This window comes from Rhopilema esculentum, chromosome 7 (assembly GCF_057945365.1).
Source record: "Rhopilema esculentum isolate cy_ngs chromosome 7, ASM5794536v1, whole genome shotgun sequence".
Lineage (NCBI taxonomy): Eukaryota > Metazoa > Cnidaria > Scyphozoa > Rhizostomeae > Rhizostomatidae > Rhopilema > Rhopilema esculentum.
The window spans coordinates 4,523,683-4,550,675 of record NC_142821.1 but is presented as its reverse complement, the minus strand read 5'-3'; the positions used below and the strand labels follow the sequence as shown (position 1 = coordinate 4,550,675).

The 26,993-nt window shown below is 35.9% G+C and overlaps 2 protein-coding genes across 9 annotated transcripts; both read left to right on the top strand.

Annotated features, from left to right (window-relative positions):
* The first annotated feature begins 3,473 nt into the window (after positions 1–3,473).
* On the top strand, positions 3,474–17,075 carry LOC148959927 (hemicentin-1-like). 7 transcript variants are annotated; one of them, XM_089109497.1, is made up of 13 exons: positions 3,489–3,618; positions 4,303–4,330; positions 6,067–6,131; positions 7,371–7,427; positions 7,800–8,030; positions 9,721–9,897; positions 10,325–10,555; positions 11,273–11,503; positions 12,220–12,450; positions 14,136–14,312; positions 14,741–14,971; positions 15,688–15,918; positions 16,635–17,075. In XM_089109497.1, the coding sequence occupies exons 4-13, from the start codon at positions 7,382–7,384 to the stop codon at positions 16,865–16,867; spliced, it is 2,019 nt and encodes a 672-aa protein (XP_088965623.1). In that variant the 5' UTR covers positions 3,489–3,618; positions 4,303–4,330; positions 6,067–6,131; positions 7,371–7,381; the 3' UTR covers positions 16,868–17,075. The 7 variants fall into 7 exon arrangements, with proteins under 7 accessions (XP_088965621.1, XP_088965620.1, XP_088965623.1 ...); XM_089109498.1 differs by having other exon boundaries at positions 3,498–3,615; XM_089109494.1 differs by lacking the exon at positions 6,067–6,131 and having other exon boundaries at positions 3,479–3,618.
* Positions 17,076–20,924: 3,849 nt separating this feature from the next.
* Positions 20,925–26,929, top strand: LOC135683397 (zinc finger HIT domain-containing protein 3). Of its 2 annotated transcripts, none has more exons than XM_089109503.1 (5): positions 20,925–21,065; positions 23,355–23,386; positions 23,814–23,900; positions 24,082–24,162; positions 24,251–24,661. In XM_089109503.1, the coding sequence occupies exons 1-5, from the start codon at positions 20,995–20,997 to the stop codon at positions 24,292–24,294; spliced, it is 315 nt and encodes a 104-aa protein (XP_088965629.1). In that variant the 5' UTR covers positions 20,925–20,994; the 3' UTR covers positions 24,295–24,661. The 2 variants fall into 2 exon arrangements, with proteins under 2 accessions (XP_088965629.1, XP_065054711.2); XM_065198639.2 differs by lacking the exon at positions 24,251–24,661 and adding an exon at positions 24,711–26,929 and having other exon boundaries at positions 20,928–21,065.
* The last annotated feature ends 64 nt before the right edge of the window (positions 26,930–26,993 follow it).

The window sequence follows — 26,993 nt, the reverse complement described above, 5'->3', positions numbered from 1 at the left end:
GACATAAAAAACAAAAAGAAAGATTATTAGATTTAGTGAGGTTTATCAGCTCTATAGAAGATATTTACAGATATTTCTTAGCACGTTGACTTTTTTATAATAGAGTTGATAACATTTTTCAGAGACAGCTTGAGGAAATTGAACCTGAGGGGGTTGAAAATCGCGCTTAGTGATGTAGGAGGACCCACCATGGTTGGGGCCGACGCGAAAGAAAATTTTTTAAATCATACCTTCTAAATAGCTAGAAAAGCATCTCCCAGACAAAGTTTAACAAAATACTATACCGTTCAGGATAGACAAATCGACGTTTCTCAGAAGAACACTAATTATTGTTCTGGGAGAAAATGGGAAGGAGAAGAATCATGCTTAAACTCTAGTGATACACGTCGGGGAAAGAAAGAGAAGGTGTTTTCTATTCGAGAGCAGTCGATTTTTTCCTGAAACCATATCAGATTAAAAAGCTAAGGATGTATCTAAGAACATATTAGGGCTCAAAACGAAAATTTTCTTGAAAAAATAGAGGCTGAGCAAAAATTTTTGCATTATAATAAAGGGTGCAGTCATTGCTTCTCTCTATATTACATGCAAAAGTAACTCTTTATTGAGGTGGTACATTTACGCAAATTAATTTTACCTCTTTCCCTTTTTATCTTTTGGCCTTGTTCCTAGCTACAGTTAAAAGCAAAACTCAGAATTTCTTTTTTTGTGTCTATGCTATTACCACGTCACTAAATATGCAGTTAAAATTAAGGAGCTATTATGGGGGTCTTCGTACCGCAATTCGACTAATAGAGGTTCAAAAATTCGTCGGTGGGCATCGTCACTGACTCGACACCACTCTGCAAACATAAATAACTGCCATCAACAATAGTCACATAGAGTCGCTGAGGTTTGTCGCAAGAACACATAAAAACCCAGTTTGGTTCTAACCCAGTTACCAGGAATTATTTTCTTTAAAAGAAAATGACGATAATCTCTCAAAAAATCGTTTTGCTGAAGATTTTTGGGGGGGTCCAGTCCCCCCGTCCCCCCCCCGGGATTTACGGCCCTGATGTCAAGATAGCTTCGAAATATAACGAGTCAACAAAGAACAAAAAGAAATGGCACCCTAGGCACGTATCAGCCCACAGCCAATTTTCGATCGTTCACAGGCACCAGGGCCGTCGCGAGGCAAGCCTTGTTGGGGGGGGGGGGGGGGTTAACTACAAATTTACCTGACTAAAAAATAATTACCTGAAATTCTTAAGTTGCTGTCACAAACCTCTGCAATACATTTTGTCAATCTAACTTTGTGGCATAAATTTCACAACATTCATTTTAACCGCCGAAGGACCTGAAAATTTTCGAATTTTGATGCTTCAGTTCCCTGGAAAATGCACTCTTTTAAGTAAATTTTACCAAAGCAATCCTCCTAATCCTATCGAAAATTCTTTAATTTTTGCAAACAAATTGAACAGCAGATAAAAACAACTGGTACAATTTCGCCGTGGTCTTGAAAAATTCCATGTTGTTAGTTATTTCTAAAGCTAGATAACAAGCGGCACTGGTTACCAATTTAGATCCTCTTTCCATCTTAGCATGCCTTTTTAGGGGAAATGGACACAATTTCACCTAAAGAGTGCCTGGCTTTTTAGATTTTGTGCCAACAAGCAATCTTCAAATCTTCAAGTCATTAGTTTTTTATCTTTTTTCATATCAAGAAATATCATACTTAGCCAAAGGAGCAACTATCTTTGCTTGATCCTTTATCAATGTTAATACATGAAGGTCGCTGAAATACCTAAAGCGTTTCTTCCACTGGGCGGATTTTACCTGAAATTTCCTATCGAGATACTATTGGGGGGGGGGGGGGGGTTGTGATTAATTCTGTATATCACTTTCGGTATCATTGCAATGTCTTCATTTTGGATATGCAAACATGGCCTACTTAAAACACTCGGGATGATGAGGAAGATGCACATGTTTAGGAAGTTCAATAAAACAGCTTCCTATTATTCACATCGATGATCAATGTCACTCTGTAAATAGATCAGCTTGCTATTTATGGAAACTGTTTGATGATCAGTACGAGGTGAGTTCATGGGACCAATTCCAAGTCAACCAATAGCATTGCAGCACGAATATCCTTACTCAGCGGATTTGAGTACGTTTGGGAATACCCTGTCTTTTTACCATGACTCAATGCCTACTCGATTTAACCCTTTTTGACCTTGCATAGCAGATAATCAGGCAGTGAGCTTGGTGGTTATCGCGTTTTCATTACTACAAAACGTAAATTTTATTCTCTTTTCTCTCGGCCTTGAATGACAGTACAATCTTTCGTAAGTAAAATTATATTTCAAAGGTATCTTAATGGCAAAACAAATACGTTGTATGAAAAGTAAACCAAATATGTGAAATTTTTTTGCTTGGTTTGCTTTTGCTCGGTTTTGCTTTAGCTTGTTTTTATTTTAACGAAATGTATAAAGAAAGTTGCTTGCCTTCATTGACCCTATAGGCCCCCTAGAGTCTAGATGCTAAACTGTATTTTACTTGAATGAACTCAGAAAGATAGAAATGGCGAGGCAGGTCACTGGGGGGGGGGGGGGGGGGGGGGCTGGGGCTGAAGCGTATACCCAAATTGCAAAAATTGCTGAGTTATTATGATAGCTTCGCTAATCTGATTGGGCTGGGGCTGAAGCGTATACCCAAATTGCAAAAATTGCTGAGTTATTATGATAGCTTCGCTAATCTGATTGGCTGTCAAGCAAACTGCACACACGATGTTGTAAGTGCTCTTTGTTCCGCCGTCTTTGTTTCTAAAGGTTCTTTCTTTCTCTCTCTTTTATCTTGCTCTCTAAAAAAGATTTCAAAACTTCTTCCCCCATTTGTACCTTTCAAATGCCACAAAGGCTTTTCAAATGCCTTTCGCTTTCGACAAATCACATCGCTGATCTCTGATCACATGAAAACAAACTTATCACATGGAAACCCACAAACCCCCGCGGAGAACCAGTATTTACCATGACTCAATGCCTTTAACAGCGCGAAAGGGGTGGTACCAGCGTACACAAGTCTTACGATAACCAAATATGGATAGTACTAGGTAATAGCAATATCAACAGAACAGGCATAAACAAGTCAACAAACAGGATATAAACAAGTTTGCCCAGTTTCAAGTAACTCGTTAAAATAATTTGTTTACCATTGTAAATACTGGTTCTCCGCGGGGGGTTTGTCTGTTTCCATGTGATAAGTTTGTTTTAATGTGATCAGACATTCTTTGTCTAGCCTGAGATCAGGCTCGGATGGAGGATGACCTGATCTTTGTCGAAAGCAAAAGGCATTTCAAAAGCCTTTGTGGCATTTGAAAGGTACAAATGGGGAAGAAGTCTTTTGTAGAGAGCAAGAGAAAAGAGTGAGAAAGAAAGAACCTTTAGAAACGGCGGAACAAAGAGCACTTACAACACTTTTTGGTATTGATTTTAATCTTGTCACGCTGTTATATAGTTTGGATGTTTTCCCAGTTATCAGTCGATTCTTGTAGCCGAAAGTAGAAGACATGCCGCGCATGTAGACGTTGTTAGAGGAAAAAAGACGTAAGACGAAAAAGCCGAATTACTGTTGTTTTCCAAGGTCGTAAGTTCTTTGAAGTTTCTTTTTTATGTACATAATTATTTGTGAGGCTCGCAGTAGCTTTACATTGGTGCCGTGACCCGGGATTGCGAAGAAGAGAAAATTTTTCACTTTGTTATATTATTAACTTTTGCTGAACTTTCATCGTGTATATAGTATTGATATTTACCGTCAAGTATTTGCCTCAGTGATTCTATGGTTAGAAGACCAACATTTTTTTGGAAGTAATTAAAGCGATAGCAAAACTATGTTTTACGGCAGGGCTGCCCGACGCAAGTTTGAGCAGGGGGAGCTTGGGCAAAACAAATAAAAAGGGCACAAATATCTTTTTTTCGAAACATTCGTAAGTGCCAAAAATGGTACAGATTTCATGGTAATTTAGAAATTTATAAGAAAATGACGCACGTTGGACATAGTGAGGATAATCTTCGCTGAAAGTAGACATGGCTATTTAGTCCATTTAGGGGGATCATAACATGATTTAGGGAGATCACACTCTTGATCATAACATAGGCAATAGAAAAAATCGACAATAGTTTTTCTATAGACTATGATCATAATTAATTATATAGTTTCCCATCTCATGGCCTTCAAAGTTTTTTTGAAAGTGTTTTATATGTATAATTTGTACCCCCATGTATGATTTGTATCTCTATTACAATACATTGTACTTATTTTTCCTTATAGTTTGCAGTGTAAGTGGATTTGACCCCGGGTAAGAAGCAAGCACATATCCTTCTTTTATACTTGTGGCAGGCGAATTATACTCAACAAATGTTCAAATTTATTGCAACATACCAATGAATCTAACCCAAAATATGAACTGAATGGAATTTTTGAATTCTTAGTCTTTATATATTTCAATACCAATCAGTCTCTATGATTATTGAATGCTCGTTTGAATAATGATTTCAATTTTCTTAATTGTATATTTAAAAAATTTAGCCCCCCCCCCTTGGTATTTGCGCACATAATTTATTCGCCTCCATGGAATATTGTTTAAAAGCTACAAAATTTTATGTTTAAGTCATCTTTACGCAATCAGATGAAGGTGCGGGCACATTCTTCACTGCCATAGGAAATTTAATTTGCATCATTGATTAGGTTTATCTCATCAGTCTTATGAACGAAACAAGTTTTAAACTCTCCTTAAACTTGATCCCGGCGGGCTCAGTCAGTTGGTCAAACATATTACATCTGACTTCCAAAAAAATTTGAGAAAGGAAAGTCTGAAAGCTATGATTCTGGGGCATAGAATCTGCTTTTTTAATCAGTCAGAGAAAACACAAAAGGCAAGGAATTCACTGATATGATGTTACATATATTTTTTTAGGTAAATCGGTGCCATTAAGAAAGTACAACAAATTTAGCATCTAGTCTTGTATATTGTTTTAATCCTAGATAAAAAACTCAAGTCTTTGTTTAAGTCTTTGCTAGCATGTACTCATTCCAGGGACACAACTTTTTCATGTTCATATAAAAATTTAACACAATGTTGTAAAGTAAGCAATATGTGGTAGTTATAGTTTTACAGATGTCTGATTTCGTTAATACATATTAAAAACCATAAGGGATTGTTGCTAAAATCAAATTTAGTGAACTCTGCTTTTTAACTTGCCTAGACATAAGTTTAACAAAAGGAATGGTTCTAACATGAATTGGTATAAAAATCCCTGCTCAAGCTTGAATATTCTCAGTGAAAAGGGTTACAAAATTTTGGCAAAGTCACAGAATAGGGTAAATTTTCACAACCCAGAATCAAAAAGAGGGTCCAGTTTCTACTTTCAGGAACACACACGATATAAATTGGACCAACTGACTGTTCCCGCCGGGTACTTGATGCGGACCTTTCACTAATGCATCTGTTGCTGAAGACATACTACGGAAATTTTCTCGCAAGAGTAGCAGTCTCCTTCGCAGTTGATATTACTCATCACAGGAGATTGAGTTTTTTTGCAACAAGGCCAAATAAAAATTTATGGAAATTCCAGTTGATGGTCCTACAACAACGTCCAGAGTTATGTTATTTTACTTGGTTTCTAAAAGCAGAGTATCTGGCATTGAAAAAATACACGCAATCTATTTTTGCCCCTCGAATATCGCCATATCGCTTTTAACTTTGTTGTTAGCTACCTTTGTAGGGAGGCAGTGAAGCCTATCAATTTCCGCATTGCACGGCAAGAAGTGACTCGCAGTGTAAGGCATTCTATTGCATGCCTAGTGTATTCCAGCCTTAAAGACGAATTTTTTCGTGCGAAGCGAATTTTTCACTACGAATCCGCGAAAAATATGCGCAGAAGTAGAGATTAGTAAATTTGCAGCGAATTCGCAGCGAAAAAGTAGCGAAAAAGTAGAAACCATTCCTACTTCTTCGCTGCGAAATTTTTCGCCTAGTAAAATCAACCAATCAGAACAGCATTGGAAGACACCTGACTTCTGTTTTGGTTTCAGATGGCCTACGTCTTTCCGCATTCTTTTTCTCAAACACTTTTGCCTCAAAAACGTCAATAAAATAGGTTTGTAATTATTCATTTCCTGTTCCTTGTACACAATCCATGTAAGTTGATTTATATCAGCTTATTATTTGTGATAGAAAAATCTATCACACACAAGATTTCAATTTCATCCGAGTCGAAATCCTATGTAATACCGCTACTCCAAGCGCTAAGCCTCGCTCTTACCTGCCTCGTTTGCGCATTTCCTTCGCCCCATTCATCCACTCTCCCAGCGTTAGTCATACTTGTTTGTGCATACTCTTTTGCGTCAACTTGCATCGCACTCTTTGTTGCATTGCGTATACTAGTAGGAACACTTTCACTAAGGAAACCCACCCTCTATTATAGTATTATTTTAAGAACTACACTACGGATTGACTCAGCTTATACATACGTATCTAGACACATTCCTTTTGTTTTTCTAGCTTGTTTTTCCTCTTATGTAGACACCTAAGATTAGCACATTTACATCTTTTATTTGTACAAGGAACTAGTTTAACATATATATATCGTTCTCTACGAATCCTGAGTTAGTTAAGAGTTAGAGCATTGTGAGCACGTACACTTCGCTCTTGTGAAAGGCTTAGTGGTACAAGTCGTACAACGATATACGTTTGAGAAAACTATATCTGTGTTTATTTGTTGCGTCATTCTGAAGTTTTGCCGAACATTTAGCTCGGAACCTGCCGTATTTAGGAACCAATTTACACCTAGTAGATTTGCATAAATACTGGTGTGGCATCTTGAATATTTAAATTTTCAATACCTTCAAATGTATTTTTATGTAATTCTGTCAGTAGTTGCAGAAGATTTTCCAAATTGAAACAGCATAGGTTATATTTAAACTGATTACTATTGTAAAGATTTGCTGGCTTCTACATGTTTACAAAATATTTTGGGGGCGCTCATGAGAGAGTGGGTGCTGATTAGAGAACTTCTGCTCAAAAGGGGGAAGTGCATTAGAGAGGGACGCTCATTGGAAAAAATACGCTACTTAACATCGCCACCGAAAACGGGCGTGGTCAATTTGTTGGGTGTGGTCCTTTAAACTGAGCACCGGTCAACAAATTTCCTGCCTCCACACCTGGCTGAGTATTAAACTAGACTTTCTTTCTATTTTTTTTAAAAGAGTAGTTCCATGCTCCGCTCAAGTATTTTTGTGATATTCATAAAAACAATGTAACTTATTTTTCTTTTTTACGACATAACATACTCAGCAATTTCAGCGATTTGTACATTGTCTTTGCCTCGATCTTTCAGAAAGCTGCAAAATGAGACTTCTTGGAATATTCTTGGTAGCAGTTTCAGTTGTTGCAGGTAACAGTCATCAACGTCGTTTCCGGTTATGGCATTTTCTTCTGTGACATATCCTGCTAAAAAGTTCTTCTCGGATTTTATGCTGATGACTTTATTATATATGAAACCGAAAGTTATCCTTTATAAGACAAATCTCCCTTAACCGAATCGTTGTTGCTAAAGTTCAAGAATCTTTTGACACTGCTATCATACAACGTCTAAAGTTTATGTTTTGAAACCTGCATTTGCAAGCTACAATCTACCTTTAACTATATGTATCCGCGAACTTCAAGACCATCTATTGTTTTTTTCAAAAAGAAAGCCATCATTCAAATAATTTGTGTGTGGCAGCCAAAGTTGTTCTTAAAATTTCATCGATCTCATACTTGCTAGGCCCTTGTATCAAATGGGAGAGAGGTGATGGTACCGGCGGCAGTGAAGTAAATATTGGAAAAGTAACCAATGCAGCTGAATGCGTGGCGAAATGTTCTTCAAGGAAGAAGAATGGCAAGTTAGCCAATGGAGCAACTGTTGATGCTGCTACGCAGAAGAAGTGTTATTGCGAGTTTGGCCAAACTGGAAGAAACTCAGCAGCTAGTTGGCGAAACACATTTATCAGACCACGTAAATGATCTATTTCCTTCAAAATCTTCTTCGGGTTGCTCTTTTTTTTGAATATTTTTCCTGAAATATTAAAAATCATTTTAGGGAGAATTCATGATTACGGTTGAAGTTGCGAGATCAATTGTCCTTCCGTTAGGGGTGAAAAACGTAGCGGGGTAATTTCCCGGACACAACTGAAGCATCCCATCATGCTAAGCCATTAAAGTACAGCGTCTTCAACAGCAACTACATTTGACAACAAACTGTTTATATTTTGGCTCTTCTTTCGTGGATATATTTAGGCTTATATCTTTCATAGAAAGCAACTTACCTTAACGTTTAACCCTATGCATTTGAGCTCCAAATTTTCAAGAGATTTATTGTAACCGACCTCCCTCCTTCGAGAGAAAAGGCTTTTCCTTTGACCTACAATATTGCAAGGTGGCAGTGGTAGAAAAATGATTTAAAATTTTATCAAAAGAACACATGCAATAAATTTTGCTTAAGAGAAGGGGATATGAAGATGTTAGAGACCCAGTCCCCTTTTTGTGCATCCGGTTTTTCGAGAATGCAACTTTTTCTGTTAAATATATTCGCTGGAATTCTTTTAGTCCAAAAAAGGAAAATTTATCTTTTTAAAGGAAAAAGGAAAATTAAATCGTTGGCAATTGGGCTCTGATGATTCTCTCCAAACCGATATTTGGTCATTAGCTCGACAATATCTGGAGAATTCTTCTTGGGAACAGCTACCCACAGCATGGCATTCGACTTGTTTTAGGAAAAAATATCTAATAACTTGGCTGGGAAAGGGTTTGCTCAGGAAAGACGCTGTGTATTTAAAATTGCCGTGGATTTGCAATATTTTATAAAAGTTTGAAAGACAAATGTAAAAGGCCTGTCGCTACGAAGAGACCATAACCAATTGTTTTTAATATGTATACAATCATTATTCTTCAGTATCTCTTTCCTATCAATAGCTGTAAACAATTGCTGTAAAAGCAACCAAGATCTAAAAAAAGTTTTAGTAGAATATTTTGACGCTTCAATGAATTAATTCATCTTAATTGTGCCAACATCCATAGCGTCAAATAAGCAGATGACGCCAACAAATATTACAATATTTACACCTTGAAGAATATTTCGTAATTGTAAATCACTTACCTAGAAACTTTGATATTTGAACAATTCTGCACCTTGAATTTAATTATTATAATTCAACCACTTCCATAATATGGTAGTCTCATGTGTGTGGTCTATCATAAGCTGTGGAAAATACAGCAACGATGTTTAGCTAATACGTATAAAAGTAACTCCAAGAAACTTTTGTCGTAACAAGATTGAAGTACATCACTCTAGATAAAAGTCTTGGAATGGGTGGAAGTTGAACGTACCAGAAATCATCTGGGGTTAAATTCTTTATAAAGACTCTATGTTTGCGTTGAGTATTTTGGATAATACTTGATAAATGATTCTGTTGTTCTTTTTTGATAATAAATTAATGAATTCCCTCGATATTGATATTTTTTAATAATTTTCATGGCATTCTCTTTTTTACTTATAGGCCAATGAAATAGATTTGTTAGACATTCTTTGTTTAATAAAGGAAGCTATTGCTGACTTGATAGACATAATGACGTCAATTTATGTCTATAAGATATTCTTTAAAGTATTTTCTGCAACAGATACTTAAATTGAATTTCAATAATTTTAGTCGATGGTGGCTACGGATCGTGGTCAAACTTCGGATCATGTAGCAAAACATGTGGTGGAGGAATCAAGACAAGAAGTCGTCTATGTAATAATCCATCGCCATTAATGGGTGGAAAGGATTGCTCCCGTCTAGGCCCAGCCACAGAAAGTGCTCCCTGCAATACCTTTGCCTGCCCAAGTAAGGATTGGCCTTTATATCTTCCTAAACTGACCTGTTTTCTACTTAGCGAAATAGACAAAATAACTTCGTTTGTTGCTTAAAAATAGTCCTTCGAAACTTTTTTCAACTACTGGCTTTGAACAAGGTTTAACAGTTCAATTTGCTTGGGAGAAATTGACATATCATCCTTTCGAGGGTTTAATACCGGTCAATCGATAACTTTTGTTTTAAGATTCGGTCTAATCTTTTGACACTGCAATCATACAACTTCTAAAGTTTATGTTTTGAAACCTGCATTTGCAAGCTACAATCTACTTTTAATTATATGTATCCGCGAACTTCAAGACCATCTATTGACTTTTTTCAAAAAGAAAGCAATCATTTAAAAGATTTGTGTGTGGCAGCCAAAGTTGTTCTTAAACTTCATCGATCTCATATTTACTAGGACCTTGTATCAAATGGGAGAGAGGTGATGGTACCGGTGGCAGTGAAGTAAATATTGGAAAAGTAACCAATGCAGCTGAATGCGTGGAGAAATGTTCTTCAAGGAAGAAGAATGGCAAGTTAGCCAATGGAGCAACTGTTGATGCTGCTACGCAGAAGAAGTGTTATTGCGAGTTTGGCCAAACTGGAAGAAACTCAGCAGCTAGCTGGCGAAACACATTTATCCGACCACGTAAATGATTTAATTCCTTCAAAAATTCCTTCTGGATGTTTTGGTTACTTTGTACAATTTGAACCGATTTCCGAGAAAGTTTTTTGGGGACACTTCGCGATTACGGTTGAACTAGCAAAGGAAATTTCCATTTCTGCTCTATATAAAAGCAGGAATTACTCGTTTTATCAAACACAATTGACTATTGTAGATTGTTTCATGTCGAGCGTCTTTAACTAAGAGAACATTTGCCAAAACAGCATAAGTGTATCAACTTTGGCATTAAAATAAAAGAAATGTTCTGGTTTTTATCATGTTAAACGAGAAGACAAATTATTTCCTTAGCCTGGCCTTAATGTGCTAGTTGAATTAGACAATATAAGCATATTTGCTGCTTCAATAGTCTTTTTAAACTATTAACAACACTCACTTTGAACAAGTCAACAGCTCCATTGACTTAATAGGAATTAACATATCATCCTCGGGTGGATTTAATACCGGTCAATCGATAACTTTTGTTTTGAGATTCGGTCTGATCTTTTGACACTGCTATCATACAACGTCTAAAGTTTATGTTTTGAAACCTGCATTTGCAAGCTACAATCTACCTTTAACTATATGTATCCGCGAACTTCAAGACCATCTATTGATTTTTTTCAAAAAGAAAGCAATCATTTAAAAGATTTGTGTGTGGCAGCCAAAGTTGTTCTTAAACTTCATCGATCTCATGTTTACTAGGCCCTTTTATCAAATGGGCAAGAGGTGATGGTACCGGCGGCAGTGAAGTAAATATTGGAAAAGTAACCAATGCAGCTGAATGCGTGGCGAAATGTTCTTCAAGGAAGAAGAATGGCAAGTTAGCCAATGGAGCAACTGTTGATGCTGCTACGCAGAAGAGGTGTTATTGCGAGTTTGGCCAAACTGGAAGAAACTCAGCAGCTAGCTGGCGAAACACATTTATCCGACCACGTAAATGATTTAATTCCTTCAAAAATTCCTTCTGGATGTTTTGGTTACTTTGTACAATTTAAACCGATTTCCGAGAAAGTTTTTTGGGGACACTTCGCGATTACGGTTGAAAAAGCAAAGGAAATTTCCATTTTTGCTCTATATAAAAGCAGGAATTACTCGTTTTATCAAAGACAATTGACCATTGTAGATTGTTTCATGTCGAGCGTCTTTGACTAAGAGAACATTGCCAAAACAGCATAAGTGTATCAACTTTGGCATTAAAATAAAAGAAATGTTCTGGTTTTTATCATGTTAAACGAGAAGACAAAATATTTCCCTAGCCTGGCCTTAATGTGCTAGTTGAATTAGACAATATAAGCATATTTGCTGCTTCAATAGTCTTTTTAAACTATTAACAACACTCACTTTGAACAAGTCAACAGCTCCATTGACTTAATAGGAATTAACATATCATCCTCAGGTGGACTTAATACCGGTCAATTGATAACTTTTGTTTTGAGATTCGGTCTGGTCTTTTGACACTGCTATCATACAACGTCTAAAGTTTATGTTTGAAACCTGCATTTGCAAGCTACAATCTACCTTTAACTATATGTATCCGCGAACTTCAAGACCATCTATTCTTTTTTTTTCAAAAAGAAAGGAATAATTTAAAAAATTTGTGTGTGGCAGCCAAAGTTGTTCTTAAACTTCATCGATCTCATACTTACTAGGCCCTTGTATCAAATGGGAGAGAGGTGATGGTACCGGCGGCAGTGAAGTAAATATTGGAAAAGTAACCAATGCAGCTGAATGCGTGGCGAAATGTTCTTCAAGGAAGAAGAATGGCAAGTTAGCCAATGGAGCAACTGTTGATGCTGCTACGCAGAAGAAGTGTTATTGCGAGTTTGGCCAAACTGGAAGAAACTCAGCAGCTAGCTGGCGAAACACATTTATCAGACCACGTAAATGATCTATTTCCTTCAAAATCTTCTTCGGGTTGCTCTTTTTTTGAATATTTTGCCTGAATTATTTAAAATCATTTTAGGGAGAATTCATGATTACGGTTGAAGTTGCGAGATCAATTGTCCTTCCGTTAGGGATGAAAGACGTAGCGGGGTAATTTCCCGGACACAACTGAATCATCCCATCATGCTAAGCCATTAAAGTACAGCGTCTTCAACAGCAACTACATTTGACAACAAACTGTTTATATTTTGGCTCTTCTTTCGTGGATATATTTAGGCTTTTATCTTTCATAGAAAGCAACTTACCTTAACGTTTAACCCTATGCATTTGAGCTCCAAATTTTCAAGAGATTTATTGTAACTGACCTCCCTCCTTCGAGAGAAAAGGCTTTTCCTTTGACCTACAATATTGCAAGGTGGCAGTGGTAGAAAAATGATTTAAAATTTTATCAAAAGAACACATGCAATTAATTTCGCTTAAAAGAAGGGGATATGAAGATGTTAGAGACCCAGTCCCCTTTTTGTGCATCCGGTTTTTCGAGAATGCAACTTTTTCTGTTAAATATATTCGCTGGAATTCTTTTAGTCCAAAAAAGGAAAATTTATCTTTTTAAAGGAAAAAGGAAAATTAAATCGTTGGCAATTGGGCTCTGATGATTCTCTCCAAACCGATATTTGGTCATTAGCTCGACAATATCTGGAGAATTCTTCTTGGGAACAGCTACCCACAGCATGGCATTCGACTTGTTTTAGGAAAAAATATCTAATAACTTGGCTGGGAAAGGGTTTGCTCAGGAAAGACGCTGTGTATTTAAAATTGCCGTGGATTTGCAATATTTTATAAAAGTTTGAAAGACAAATGTAAAAGGCCTGTCGCTACGAAGAGACCATAACCAATTGTTTTTAATATGTATACAATCATTATTCTTCAGTATCTCTTTCCTATCAATAGCTGTAAACAATTGCTGTAAAAGCAACCAAGATCTAAAAAAAGTTTTAGTAGAATATTTTGACGCTTCAATGAATTAATTCATCTTAATTGTGCCAACATCCATAGCGTCAAATAAGCAGATGACGCCAACAAATATTACAATATTTACACCTTGAAGAAGATTTCGTAATTGTAAATCACTTACCTAGAAACTTTGATATTTGAACAATTCTGCACCTTGAATTTAATTATTATAATTCAACCACTTCCATAATATGGTAGTCTCATGTGTGTGGTCTATCATAAGCTGTGGAAAATACAGCAACGATGTTTAGCTAATACGTATAAAAGTAACTCCAAGAAACTTTTGTCGTAACAAGATTGAAGTACATCACTCTAGATAAAAGTCTTGGAATGGGTGGAAGTTGAACGTACCAGAAATCGTCTGGGGTTAATTTTTTTTACAAATACTGTATGTGTTGAGTATTTTGGATAATACTTGATAAATGATTCTGTTTCCATTCTTGATAACAAATTAATGAATTCCCTCAACATTGATATTTTTAAATAATTTTCATGGCATCGTTTTTATCACTTTTAGGCCAGTGAACAAATATTTGTGAGACTTTGTTGTTTTTTAGAGGAAGCTATTGCTGACTTGATAGACATAATGACGTCAATTTATGTCTATAAGATATTCTTTAAAGTATTTTCTGCAACAGATACTTAAATTGAATTTCAATAATTTTAGTTGATGGTGGCTACGGATCGTGGTCAAACTTCGGATCATGTAGCAAAACATGTGGTGGAGGAATCAAGACAAGAAGTCGTCTATGTAATAATCCATCGCCATTAATGGGTGGAAAGGATTGCTCCCGTCTAGGCCCAGCCACAGAAAGTGCTCCCTGCAATACCTTTGCCTGCCCAAGTAAGGATTGGCCTTTATATCTTCCTATACTGACCTGTTTTCTACTTAGCGAAATAGACAAAATAACTTCGTTTGTTGCTTAAAAATAGTCCTTCGAAACTTTTTTCAACTACTGGCTTTGAACAAGGTTTAACAGTTCAATTTGCTTGGGAGAAATTGACATATCATCCTTACGAGGGTTTAATACCGGTCAATCGATAACTTTTGTTTTGAGATTCGGTCTAATCTTTTGACACTGCAATCATACAACTTCTAAAGTTTATGTTTTGAAACCTGCATTTGCAAGCTACAATCTACTTTTAATTATATGTATCCGCGAACTTCAAGACCATCTATTGACTTTTTTCAAAAAGAAAGCAATCATTTAAAAGATTTGTGTGTGGCAGCCAAAGTTGTTCTTAAAATTTCATCGATCTCATACTTACTAGGACCTTGTATCAAATGGGAGAGAGGTGATGGTACCGGTGGCAGTGAAGTAAATATTGGAAAAGTAACCAATGCAGCTGAATGCGTGGAGAAATGTTCTTCAAGGAAGAAGAATGGCAAGTTAGCCAATGGAGCAACTGTTGATGCTGCTACGCAGAAGAAGTGTTATTGCGAGTTTGGCCAAACTGGAAGAAACTCAGCAGCTAGCTGGCGAAACACATTTATCAGACCACGTAAATGATTTAATTCCTTCAAAAATTCCTTCTGGATGTTTTGGTTACTTTGTACAGTTTGAACCGAATTCCGAGAAAGTTTTTTGGGGACACTTCGCGATTACGGTTGAACTAGCAAAGGAAATTTCCATTTCTGCTCTATATAAAAGCAGGAATTACTCGTTTTATCAAACACAATTGACTATTGTAGATTGTTTCATGTCGAGCGTCTTTAACTAAGAGAACATTGCCAAAACAGCATAAGTGTATCAACTTTGGCATTAAAATAAAAGAAATGTTCTGGTTTTTATCATGTTAAACGAGAAGACAAAATATTTCCCTAGCCTGGCCTTAATGTGCTAGTTGAATTAGACAATATAAGCATATTTGCTGCTTCAATAGTCTTTTTAAACTATTAACAACTCTCACTTTGAACAAGTCAACAGCTCCATTGACTTAATAGGAATTAACATATCATCCTCGGGTGGATTTAATACCGGTCAATCGATAACTTTTGTTTTGAGATTCGGTCTGATCTTTTGACACTGCTATCATACAACGTCTAAAGTTTATGTTTTGAAACCTGCATTTGCAAGCTACAATCTACCTTTAACTATATGTATCCGCGAACTTCAAGACCATCTATTGACTTTTTTCAAAAAGAAAGCAATCATTTAAAAGATTTGTGTGTGGCAGCCAAAGTTGTTCTTAAACTTCATCGATCTCATATTTACTAGGCCCTTTTATCAAATGGGCAAGAGGTGATGGTACCGGCGGCAGTGAAGTAAATATTGGAAAAGTAACCAATGCAGCTGAATGCGTGGCGAAATGTTCTTCAAGGAAGAAGAATGGCAAGTTAGCCAATGGGGCAACTGTTGATGCTGCTACGCAGAAGAAGTGTTATTGCGAGTTTGGCCAAACTGGAAGAAACTCAGCAGCTAGCTGGCGAAACACATTTATCCGACCACGTAAATGATTTAATTCCTTCAAAAATTCCTTCTGGATGTTTTGGTTACTTTGTACAATTTGAACCGATTTCCGAGAAAGTTTTTTGGGGACACTTCGCGATTACGGTTGAAAAAGCAAAGGAAATTTCCATTTTTGCTCTATATAAAAGCAGGAATTACTCGTTTTATCAAAGACAATTGACCATTGTAGATTGTTTCATGTCGAGCGTCTTTGACTATGAGAACATTGCCAAAACAGCATAAGTGTATCAACTTTGGCATTATAATAAAAGAAATGTTCTGGTTTTTATCATGTTAAACGAGAAGACAAAATATTTCCCTAGCCTGGCCTTAATGTGCTAGTTGAATTAGACAATATAAGCATATTTGCTGCTTCAATAGTCTTTTTAAACTATTAACAACACTCACTTTGAACAAGTCAACAGCTCCATTGACTTAATAGGAATTAACATATCATCCTCGGGTGGATTTAATACCGGTCAATCGATAACTTTTGTTTTGAGATTCGGTCTGATCTTTTGACACTGCTATCATACAACGTCTAAAGTTTATGTTTTGAAACCTGCATTTGCAAGCTACAATCTACCTTTAACTATATGTATCCGCGAACTTCAAGACCATCTATTGTTTTTTTTCAAAAAGAAAGCAATCATTTAAAAAATTTGTGTGTGGCAGCCAAAGTTGTTCTCAAACTTCATCGATTTCATACTTACTAGGCCCTTGTATCAGATGGGCAAGAGGTGATGGTACCGGCGGCAGTGAAGTAAATATTGGAAAAGTAACCAATGCAGCTGAATGCGTGGCGAAATGTTCTTCAAGGAAGAAGAATGGCAAGTTAGCCAATGGAGCAACTGTTGATGCTGCTACGCAGAAGAGGTGTTATTGTGAGTTTGGCCAAACTGGAAGAAACTCAGCAGCTAGCTGGCGAAACACATTCATCAGGCTATGAAAATAAAATTCAAACTCTCTGATTTTATTTTTTATCTTTTATATTTTATTTTATATCAATTTGATACAGCATGTGACTTGCTTTCAAGTTAAGTAAAGCTGCTTTTGCACGTAGCACAGTTTGTTTGCATTTGTTTTAGGAAGTAGCATTTAGTTTTATGAGTGCTATGCTTATTCAGATTCATTTATTATTATTGCGCTGTCATTGACTCGCTGCCTTTTTCATCAGCCTTAGCCTGCATGAGACCAAGCACAAAAGATTGTGTGCCTGTTTGTTGGTTTCTTTTGAAAAGTAGGTCGTTTCATTCTCTCTTTGCGTTATTCTAAGCCACGGAATTTCTGTTGAACCTAACTGTTCTAAACATTGTGTCAGAAGGGGGCAGGATCCCTCTTTTAATGCGACTCTAGTCTGCGTTCTTCTGAGTTTTGCAAATGAAGTCAATATCTATAGATGTTTAAGATTGATGTGGCCGCTCATTGGCTAATGCAATTTTGCTTAGATACCTGATAGCAGTCAGTTAAGGCATGGTTGTTGTCTTTGAATGCTGGTCACCCTGTACGCTTTATCGAAGATATGCTCATTCTTCTTAAGCACAGATTTCGTAATATCATTTGTCTTCCTTGTTCACGCCAGAGCTTTAATCTACGTGGAAGTCATTTTTGAAAAAAATTCTCGAATCTGAGAGTCTATTTAACTAGGCTTTTAATTTTTTGCGGCTGTTTTCAACAACCAAGCATCATAGATATTTTGTGATACCTAGCATATGCAATGTCTTACCATTAACCATGCACAGAAAGAAGCTACTTTAGAGAAGACTGGCTTATCATGTTTTTTCACAGAAATAAAAGTTCTTTCAGTACTTTGGGATTGGCCTTGATATATTTGAAGAACTCTCTCGCTAAGATTGTTTCTGAAACAAAGAAATAAATTTAAGTCCAGCGGATTTTTCCATTTGAGTCGTTCTTAACCCCCACCCTCCCCTGCAACATACAAGAGCATTTTGCTGAGCCAAATGCCACGATTGACATTTTGCAGAAGCAAATTGTTTCTGTCTGCCGCAGCTAGTTTGTGAGGAATTTGTCATTGGTGGCAATAAATTAGTATCAAACGTAAACTCGTGGCACTTTGCTTCTCGTGTGAAGTGGATGCTTGCGCAATCCAGCACTTCACCAGGTTTTTTATCATAATTGGATTAAGGGTTAAAAAACTTACGCTACCGAAGACATTGTTTATGCCTCGTCTCTCCCTTTTTCTTTTCCATTCTCCTTCGCAATTCCTTCCCCCGTTCTTCATCCTTTGACTCTCTGAGGCTCTGGCACCCAGGGTACCGAAGCAAAGTTACCAACAACTCTACATTATACGGAGTTGAAACCAACCATTACATTTCCAAAGCTGTCAAAGCACTGTAATTGCTGTAAAGCTTTAAAAATTAAAGGTTTTTGTTGAAATTCTGAACAATCAGTCTATATCTTTCTCCGATATCCGATACATCTTCTCTTACATAAGGAAAACTGCGAGGAAGCTAGCCCTTGAGACGTTAAATTTGGAGAGCCCTAATCTTTTGAATATATGTAGTGATTTCAATATTGTAAAATAGGCCATATTCCTACTCCTTCCTCGATCATGCCATCACCATGACATCAACTTACGTCATTCACGGCATAACCTACCACAGGACATTTCCTTTACCATTGTTTACACGTTCACTCATCTATGTCATGCTTACTTCTTCCCAGGTCTAGATCTTTCCTTCTCCATTAAATCATCATTACATCATCCTAACTCATTCTTATTCAGCAATTTGATTTCTGTATAAAAGTATGTTAATTTGTATGTAAGTCAGTCAGTTCAGTTCAGATCAAAGTTATACAGCAACACACTGTCTCTCTCACTGGCTCCCTGTTTTCTGCACGTTAAATAAGACTGGAACAAACATCAACGATAGAAAGTCAAAGAAATCATACAGGAACCAATCAACACCAAAAGTCGTTCCTAAATATATATATCTTAAAAATGTAATAAGAATTGAAAGAGAGCTAATATAAACAATGTCTTCAAGTATCCGGCTGGTGGACCATGAAGTATACGATTCATCTACTGTAGGATGTTTCCAATAGATCAAACAAACATTTTCTTGCCGGAAAAATGAAGAATATCGTTGAATATCAGTCCATTATGTAGTGCAAGAGACAGTATATTTGATATGATATTGGCTGTTTATACGCAATCCACTAAATTGCGTAAATATAGAAACAAAATATTAAAAACTGCAACTTTTTATCACTGTCGTGTCGTGTGTATGATTTCATTAATGTGAATTCAATTTTTCATTAATGTGTTATGTTGTAATTAATTTGAATATTTACTACGTATAATGCACCTGTCCCAATTTTTGGGAAGGATGTGTGCCTGGCGCTTAACCGGGTTCACCTCCACTTAAAATGAAAATTAAAAAGGAAAGTAAGTACAACTTATTATAAAGAAAATACAAAGCATACATGGAAGAAAGATTTACACAAAGAAAAACTTCAATAGAATTAAGTATACTCAAGAGTACGTGGCTCCTAAATGGAGCATATAGTCATGTCTGCCCTCTAGTGAAGCTGTTTCTCGGTAAGTGCACTTACATTTTTACCAATAACCAATGTTATGGAAAAAAGATGCAATGCCCTTTTATTCATCTTGTCCCCCTTGACCAATCTTCCTTTAGGTGGCCCTGCACTATTATCCAGACACTAACATACCATTACCAGGTGAAATTATTTGCGTGATTTGTGCCTTCTCTAGAAGTACCAATATTTCTGGAAGCCACCAAAGCTCTTGTTGGAAAGATATAAAACAATTATGTTAACAGAACAATAACAAAGCCAAGAAAAAAATGACAAAGGATATTTTAATGTCAAAAAAAGTTGCGCTAGTGTCATTAAAAGGTTAATGTTAGACTTCATTTCTACTTGGATTGTTTCTCTTAGGCCATACTTTATCTTTGCAGAAAAATTAAAAAGCGAAATACAAGGATTGCAGCAATGACAATATTATCCAAATCCCAATCTTTCCGGATCATATTCAGGTTGATGAGTCCGACATCAGAGACAATTAGAAGGTATCGAAATTGTTAAAAAATTATGAGATCACAGTAGGCCCTTATCGTTTTGTAAATTAAATCAAGACTAGGCCATATTTTTGTAGAAATTAACGTTTCATAGCAGAACTTTGCTTTATCTTCATAGTGCAACTTTGTTTTTCCAAATGCACGAGATTTTTTTATGTGTATAAAGAGACAAACAACAAAATATATTTTACGTGAAAAGGTAAATGAAAGGGCAAGCCCGAAGTACAACACGTAAAACAATACAAAGGGGTTGGAGGACGGAGCAATGCAACTCTTAGCTTAAAAAGTTAAAAATATTTTATTTTAAGGGTAGTATTGTTTTGTTTCTTCTACAATAAGAAGTCAGATTTGGCCGGTGAAGATTTAGCTGAAGCATTTATAGAAAAGAAAATTTCAAATAGGCATTTTTCGACAGCATTTTTTACTGCGATAAAATTCTTTGAGGCTTTCACCAAGAATATCACTATCGACCCATCGCTATATAATAAATTTTCGCTATAATAATTAGCAGCTTTGAAGCTGTGCTATCAGGACGATGTTGCAGCTCGACTGTACTTACTGATGCTGTTATCAAAATAGGGGGAAATTTTATTCAAAGAGAAAAATTTCTTGTTCTTGGGTTTTTTCTTAGGTAGGCATCTGAACAGGAAGTACCATTTCAAAATTCAAGATCTACTACCATTGGGTGTTTCATTCAGGTGTGCTTTTCAGTGCTTTTTGATCTACTTCTTGTGTAATTGTCTTATAACTTGGGATAAGAAACATATGCATCATATTTTTCAGGTTCCAAAAAAAGCTATCAGAGATATCTCATTTCAACCTCGTTTGTCACCCTCCCTTACCATCTTCACAGATCTCAAACTTCTCAAAACTGCTGTTATCTTTTAACTTAAACGCTTTGATTGAATTGTCTGTAGTCAGTTTAATTATTCAGGAAGCCAAGGTGATAAGTAGTAGCCTCGTCTTAATATTGAGGTTTGACTATCACTGTTCATGGGAAGCCAACGAGGAAAACATGAAAGGAAAATGTGAAATTTGTTGCAGTGCGGATTCCAGATACAGATGTCCATCCTGTAAAATTCTTTAGTAAGTAGAAGAATATTTTAACTTTTTTTGCCAGTTGCTATTGCATCTGTGTATTTCTAAATAGCGACGATTTGTGTCATTTCGCGCCACACTGCACGTGCGTTGCTCTATTAACGCTATGTTGATCAATGATTGGGGAATAATTCAAAAGAGTCCGTGGACTTGGTCGCTTTTACATATCATCACCGCTGCACATACTCAAGAATTAGGGCTTTTTCTCAAAAAAGTTTCCTGGAATGACTGTGATGACGAAAAACTTGGTAAAATGGAAAACTGGTAACAAATCTTGTTGATCCCTGCGGAGGAGCAAATATTTAGTATTTTAGTCAAAACCAAGGTATTTCTGAAACAAAGCCACAACTCCTCATATTTTCCTCCCCAAAACCCCTCCCACCCTGGCCCTGAGCTCCATTCCTTGTAGTGCATGTAAAATATCTCTCCAAATCTATTTCCTAATCAAGGTAGACCAGAAATTAATCCATATTCCAGGCTGCAATCCACAGCCTTCAGGGGTCAAATTTGAAGATTTTCCATATAGCTACTAAGTATCTATTCTGTGCTGACCAAGCCAAAACAGGGCATTCACTGTCAACATAACTTGACCATGATATGCATAATTCTAAAAATTGCAAAAATTTAATTCTATAAGTTGAATGTACTGTTCAACTTTTGAGTCCAAAATGTCAGTGATAACAACTTGTGATACATTAAACAGATTAGAATAGATAGGTTATTCTTTAATCAGTTTAAATAATTAATAACTTTTTTGATGTTATATGACTACTGATTGTATGTCAGGGGTGCTTCCATAAACAAAATGTTCAGGTATCAAAAGTAGTCAATTTGTTTAGCAACATTGCTCTTTAGTTCCTCTTTAGGGTTTCTTTGAAACACAAAGGTCAGCTCAAAGGAATCAGAAAATATATGGAAATGATTGCATATTCAAGAAAGAGTAACTGAAATACACTTTTTTCCATAAGAAATGAAGGTCAATGTTGAGTTCTCCAGTTTATTAACGGTATATAGGAAATTCAAATACTCATTCTTTCTTAAGAGCTTCTTAATCTGAAAACAGCACGGAAGAGCGATAAAATAACATGATAAAAATCGGCGAATAACATATTATGCATAAACCCCAAAGCACAAAGGGAAGCAGAAAACCGGATCAAAGGTAACAAGAGAGTTAAAAAAGGGTGAATGATTGGTTCTATGTTTTTGACAAACCCAACCGCTTATCTCTCACCTTGTTGAAGAGTCAAAGAGTAAAAACGAATTATTTCTGAAACTTTTAAATTTTTTTCCGATTGCCCAGTTGTTGTTTCTTATAGCGTGTTTCTTATAAAAAATAAATGTATTTGTAACACAAATTTCGTACTTGACAGTGTTGTGTAACAATTCTTATTCTTGCTATTTTACTCTATCTGTTGTTCCTTTCCTGCACAGCCATTTCCTATTCCATTGCTAGTTGTAACAGGTAAAACTTTAGTTTGTTAGCATTTGTTGTCAGAAGAAACAGATATTTCCTCTTTATAACAATATTTATAAAAACCATATATCTCTTTGACACGACGTTATTTATGAACACCCTGATATATAGCGGTAGGTAGTTAAAACATTAGAGAGTGAGACTAAGTGGACTCAATGAAGGCATTGTTACAAACAACTGCATGGGCGGAAAAAACCCTCGCAAAACCTTTTTGCGTGGGGTTTGCACGGGCACGGGCACGGGCTATAGACCACATCTCCGGGAAAGGCCTAAAAAATGCCACAGTAGGACTGTAAGGATAAGCATTATTTGGGGGCCCTGTTGTTTGAGAGCAAAGAAACAAAAAATATCAGTTTTTGGAAACAAAGGGTTTTCATACTTTTTAGAGAGGCATGAGCTCTTTTCTTCAAAAGACAACAGTTGTTACAATCCTGTACTATGCGGAAATGCTGTCTTGAATACTCAATATATTGTTGAAATTATCCTACGCATCAATGATTGGTTGGTTATATGGCTGTTCTCTAATTCAGTGCCTGAGAAAAACAGCTTATTTTGATATTTCAAGTACAAGAATTACAAGGCACTTTCTCTTCATACTAATGGTGAATTTTTGCCAACCTAAGGCAAGTTGTAAGTTGAATCCAAATAATATTTTGATTAAATATGTAATTTGGGAAAAGAGCTGTTTCTGCTTGTTCTTGGTTATTCCTGAACAGTACCTGTTGTTCCTTCATTTAGTCAATCTTTTTTTATAGTTCTTATAGGTTTTCATTTTTCTCTTACTTTTCTTTGTATGATTTTAGTTGTTCCCTTGGATGCTACAAAAATCACAAAGGTGAGATCTTCTTATGTTTCTTGTTTGTTTCTTATCAATTTTCTCTGTTTCTGCTTCCGATATAGACCAAGTTTTGAATAATTTTGCACTTATAAACACTCTTTATGATATTTTACAGACTTCATGATTATAATCAATTTTGTTGAGGGTGTTTTCATCAAGTAGCGAGCAAAAATTAATAACAACTTTGTACACAAATGAAAGTTAAGTACAACGTTTCCAACAGAACTCTTCCACATATAATTATAAGCAAAACATTATTATTTTGAATTTGTCCTTAAAGTTTCCTGTCTAGAGGTTGTTATCCTCTATGTTGTTCCTCTCAGCCACTGTTTTAAGCTAGCATAAGCTATAGAATCCCAGTTTTTGGATGTTCATGGCAATAGTTTGCTAGTCTAATGATAATTTATTGATTATTGAATTTTAGCCACACAGTGTGGAAATAATCACAATGAACCTGAAGATAATAATGAAGAGACAACTACAAATGAAAGTTTTATAGCAAAAAGATTGGGTAAGTTTTCAATTGAAAAAGTAAATGGCAGGAAAGGTCCTTTATGATTAAATATTCTTTGTCTAAATATTATATGAACTCTGCTTCATTTTTGTAATTTGAACCACTTTTTACTTTATTATGTGATTTCTTTGTTTTCAAGTTCATAATTCCATATAAAAACATGAATGCTTGTTTTTAGTAAATGCATCAAAATCAAAGAAAGATTTGGTGCAAGATGACAATGAAGACATGGTACCTCCCGAAAAGCTTTTACTTTTAGGTATGTACATATGATATTTTTATTGTAGTAAGCTTCTTAACAACCAAAGTCTTGTTTATTGTTCTTATGCCTCCCCTTGTGTACACAGGCTTTTATCGAGCAAACTTACAATTATCAGTTAGTATCGCTTAAATGTTGGAAATTCTATGATGGAACCAAGCAACATTTCCAAATGTAAGTTTGCATATTAACTGTTCAATCACTTTTCAATCTTGGAACTGATAATTTCAAATCCAGCTCTTTTTAAGAATCATAGCAAACTTTCTCTCTCTGGCCCCAATTATTTTAAGACAAAGTTATTGCTCATCAAATAGGAAATGGAAAATTTTTTATTTATAAAACAATTGGCTTGTCTGATTATTAGCCATAAAGCAGTCGCCCTGGCACATCCCAAACCATTTCATTGATGGAAGTGATTATCAATGAAAATACTATTATAAAGGTACTTAATCCATGACTATATCATGAAAATTTAGCCATCTAGTTCTTTAAACTAAATTTGTTTACCTTCATCTCCCTACATCAATCTGTATGGACATTTTTTCTAGGTAACTCGAAAGAGCTACTAGATGAACTTCGAAATGAACATTTACGCAATATGCTGTTATCCATTGATGCTTCAGCAAATCCTGGACAGCAACTGGAACAAGCAATGCAAATCCCATTGTTTGCAGAATTTGCAGATGTTTGCTTGAAAGCCTTAAAAGGAAACAATGAACTGTAAATGTTTCAACATTTTCAATGGCCAGATAGCATTTTGTAACTTGGATGTTTATCCTAGTGCTAATAGCTTGGCTACTATGACCATCAGGCTGGGTAGCTGCCACTTCAAATCATGAAAGTTGATGAGATAATTCCTGCAGACAAAGCTTAACACTTAATATTTTGTCTGGTAGGTTTCATATTCTTTCAGAAGTAATATTCTAATGAATTCAAAATTGAACATTTATTGGCATAATGAACTCTTCTTAGTATATTTTTTAAGACTTTTGTAAAAACCTTAAATGTTATTTGAGTTTTTCTTATGATCACAATATTTGAAAGAATAATTTAAGCTGTTGGAAGCATTTATTTTTGTGGTAATTTGACTTGTAGTTAAACATGGATGGTCCCTACTCCATTTGTTGTGTTCAGTCAATCATAGAATTGTATATTAATATAATGTTATATTTTTTGTTTTCAAACTTTGAATACGTATGGTCTTTACTTGTAAAAAAAATAATGAAGTTGTTTCATATATGTCTTTTAAAATCGATGTTAACTTTGATAGAGTCACGTCGCCCCTTATGGAACGATTCGATTTTTTCATGAATTCTGATTGTGCAATGATAGAAATAAATATGAAGGAGTTTGGGTTTGTTTATCTTCAAAAAACGCGCGAAATTATTTTGCTGACGACATTACCTGAACTCTTTGCTAGTTATCGTTGTTTCATTTTGTTCTTAAAAGCTAGAAGTATTTTAAAAGTAAGCGGAATGTAAAGGAAAAAGTTGTCATTAGACCTTCGACCCTTCTTTTTTTCCTGCACCTCAACTTTCTTGGTCATTCCCTCGGTCGGTTTTTTAGCTAAAACAAAACCAACCCCTACAACATGTTTCTTCATCTCCCAAATACGAATGTTTTCATTCACCGGGATTTTTTATCAGGAGCAATTCACGAGTGGCTGAACGTGTGACACGTGATAAAGTCTAGTTCAAGTAAGAAAACCAAACTGGGCGATAACTTTTTTTTCTTTACTCTGAATTTGAAAACATATGGCTCAATGAACGTCTGATTTGATACTGACGAATGATAAAGGTAAAAGGAAAGAAGGCAGATATTAATTCCCGGTTTTTCTCCATTGTGCACTTTACTGCATGCCTAAATTCGTTCCATAAGGGGCGATGGCCTAAGTTTTTCACGAAGAAAAATAGCCTGTAGTAATGTTGCTCGTGCAGAAAGAGAGAAAAGCCGACAAGACCGTCTTTACACAGGCATGTAGATTATTCAGCAAAGAATGTGCTTGTAGTACTTTTATTTTATTAGGAAGTACCAAAAAGCTGAGAAAATAATCTTTACTGAAATCGTTCCATAAGGGGCGACGTAACTCTTCTTCTGATTGAGAACCTTTCGAATGAGTGTCACAGAATGTCTTTTGGGTCAAATGTGGTAGAGCAATGCCTGCATCGAAAAGGCAGATTGCCTCCAATGAGTAATACTGGTTAATAAAAGATTACTTAAGGTAATTTATCGAGATAGAGAACCATGTGGTAGGGAAAATGTCAGCTTACATAAAATCTTAATTGAATGAAAATTTAGAGATAACATGTATTGCATTGTTCTGAAGTTGCTCCCTCGCGGACAGTTTCTTCTTTTTATCGTCTTGGCCATAGTCATGTTGAGCCACGTGAAATCAAAAGTGGGAAAAATTGAAAATAGAATAGGATCTTCTACTATAAAACTGCAGTGGAAAACCAAATTCCTTGCCACTCCTCTAAACTCGACAACAAAACCAATTCTAATGAGCTTGGTTCCAGCTTATTACCTTGACCGTACATGCACATTGCAAATCCCTAAGAATACATTATGCAAGTATCTGCTGATCTCCCACGTAGAAAATTTGGGGATCAATCATCAGCATATCCTTTTTCTGTGTGGCTCATACAAAAATTTTCGGCGTGAAAAACTTTCGGATTGCTTTAAATTTCAATCAAGAATTTCTCCGAAAGTTAGTCACGCCAAAGATTTTTGTACATTAATGTAGCTGGAACCGCCACTGACTGTGAATCACACCATACCCCCTTGGGTGAATCAGTATTTACGTAAGAATGTTTCCGTATTCCCATATTATT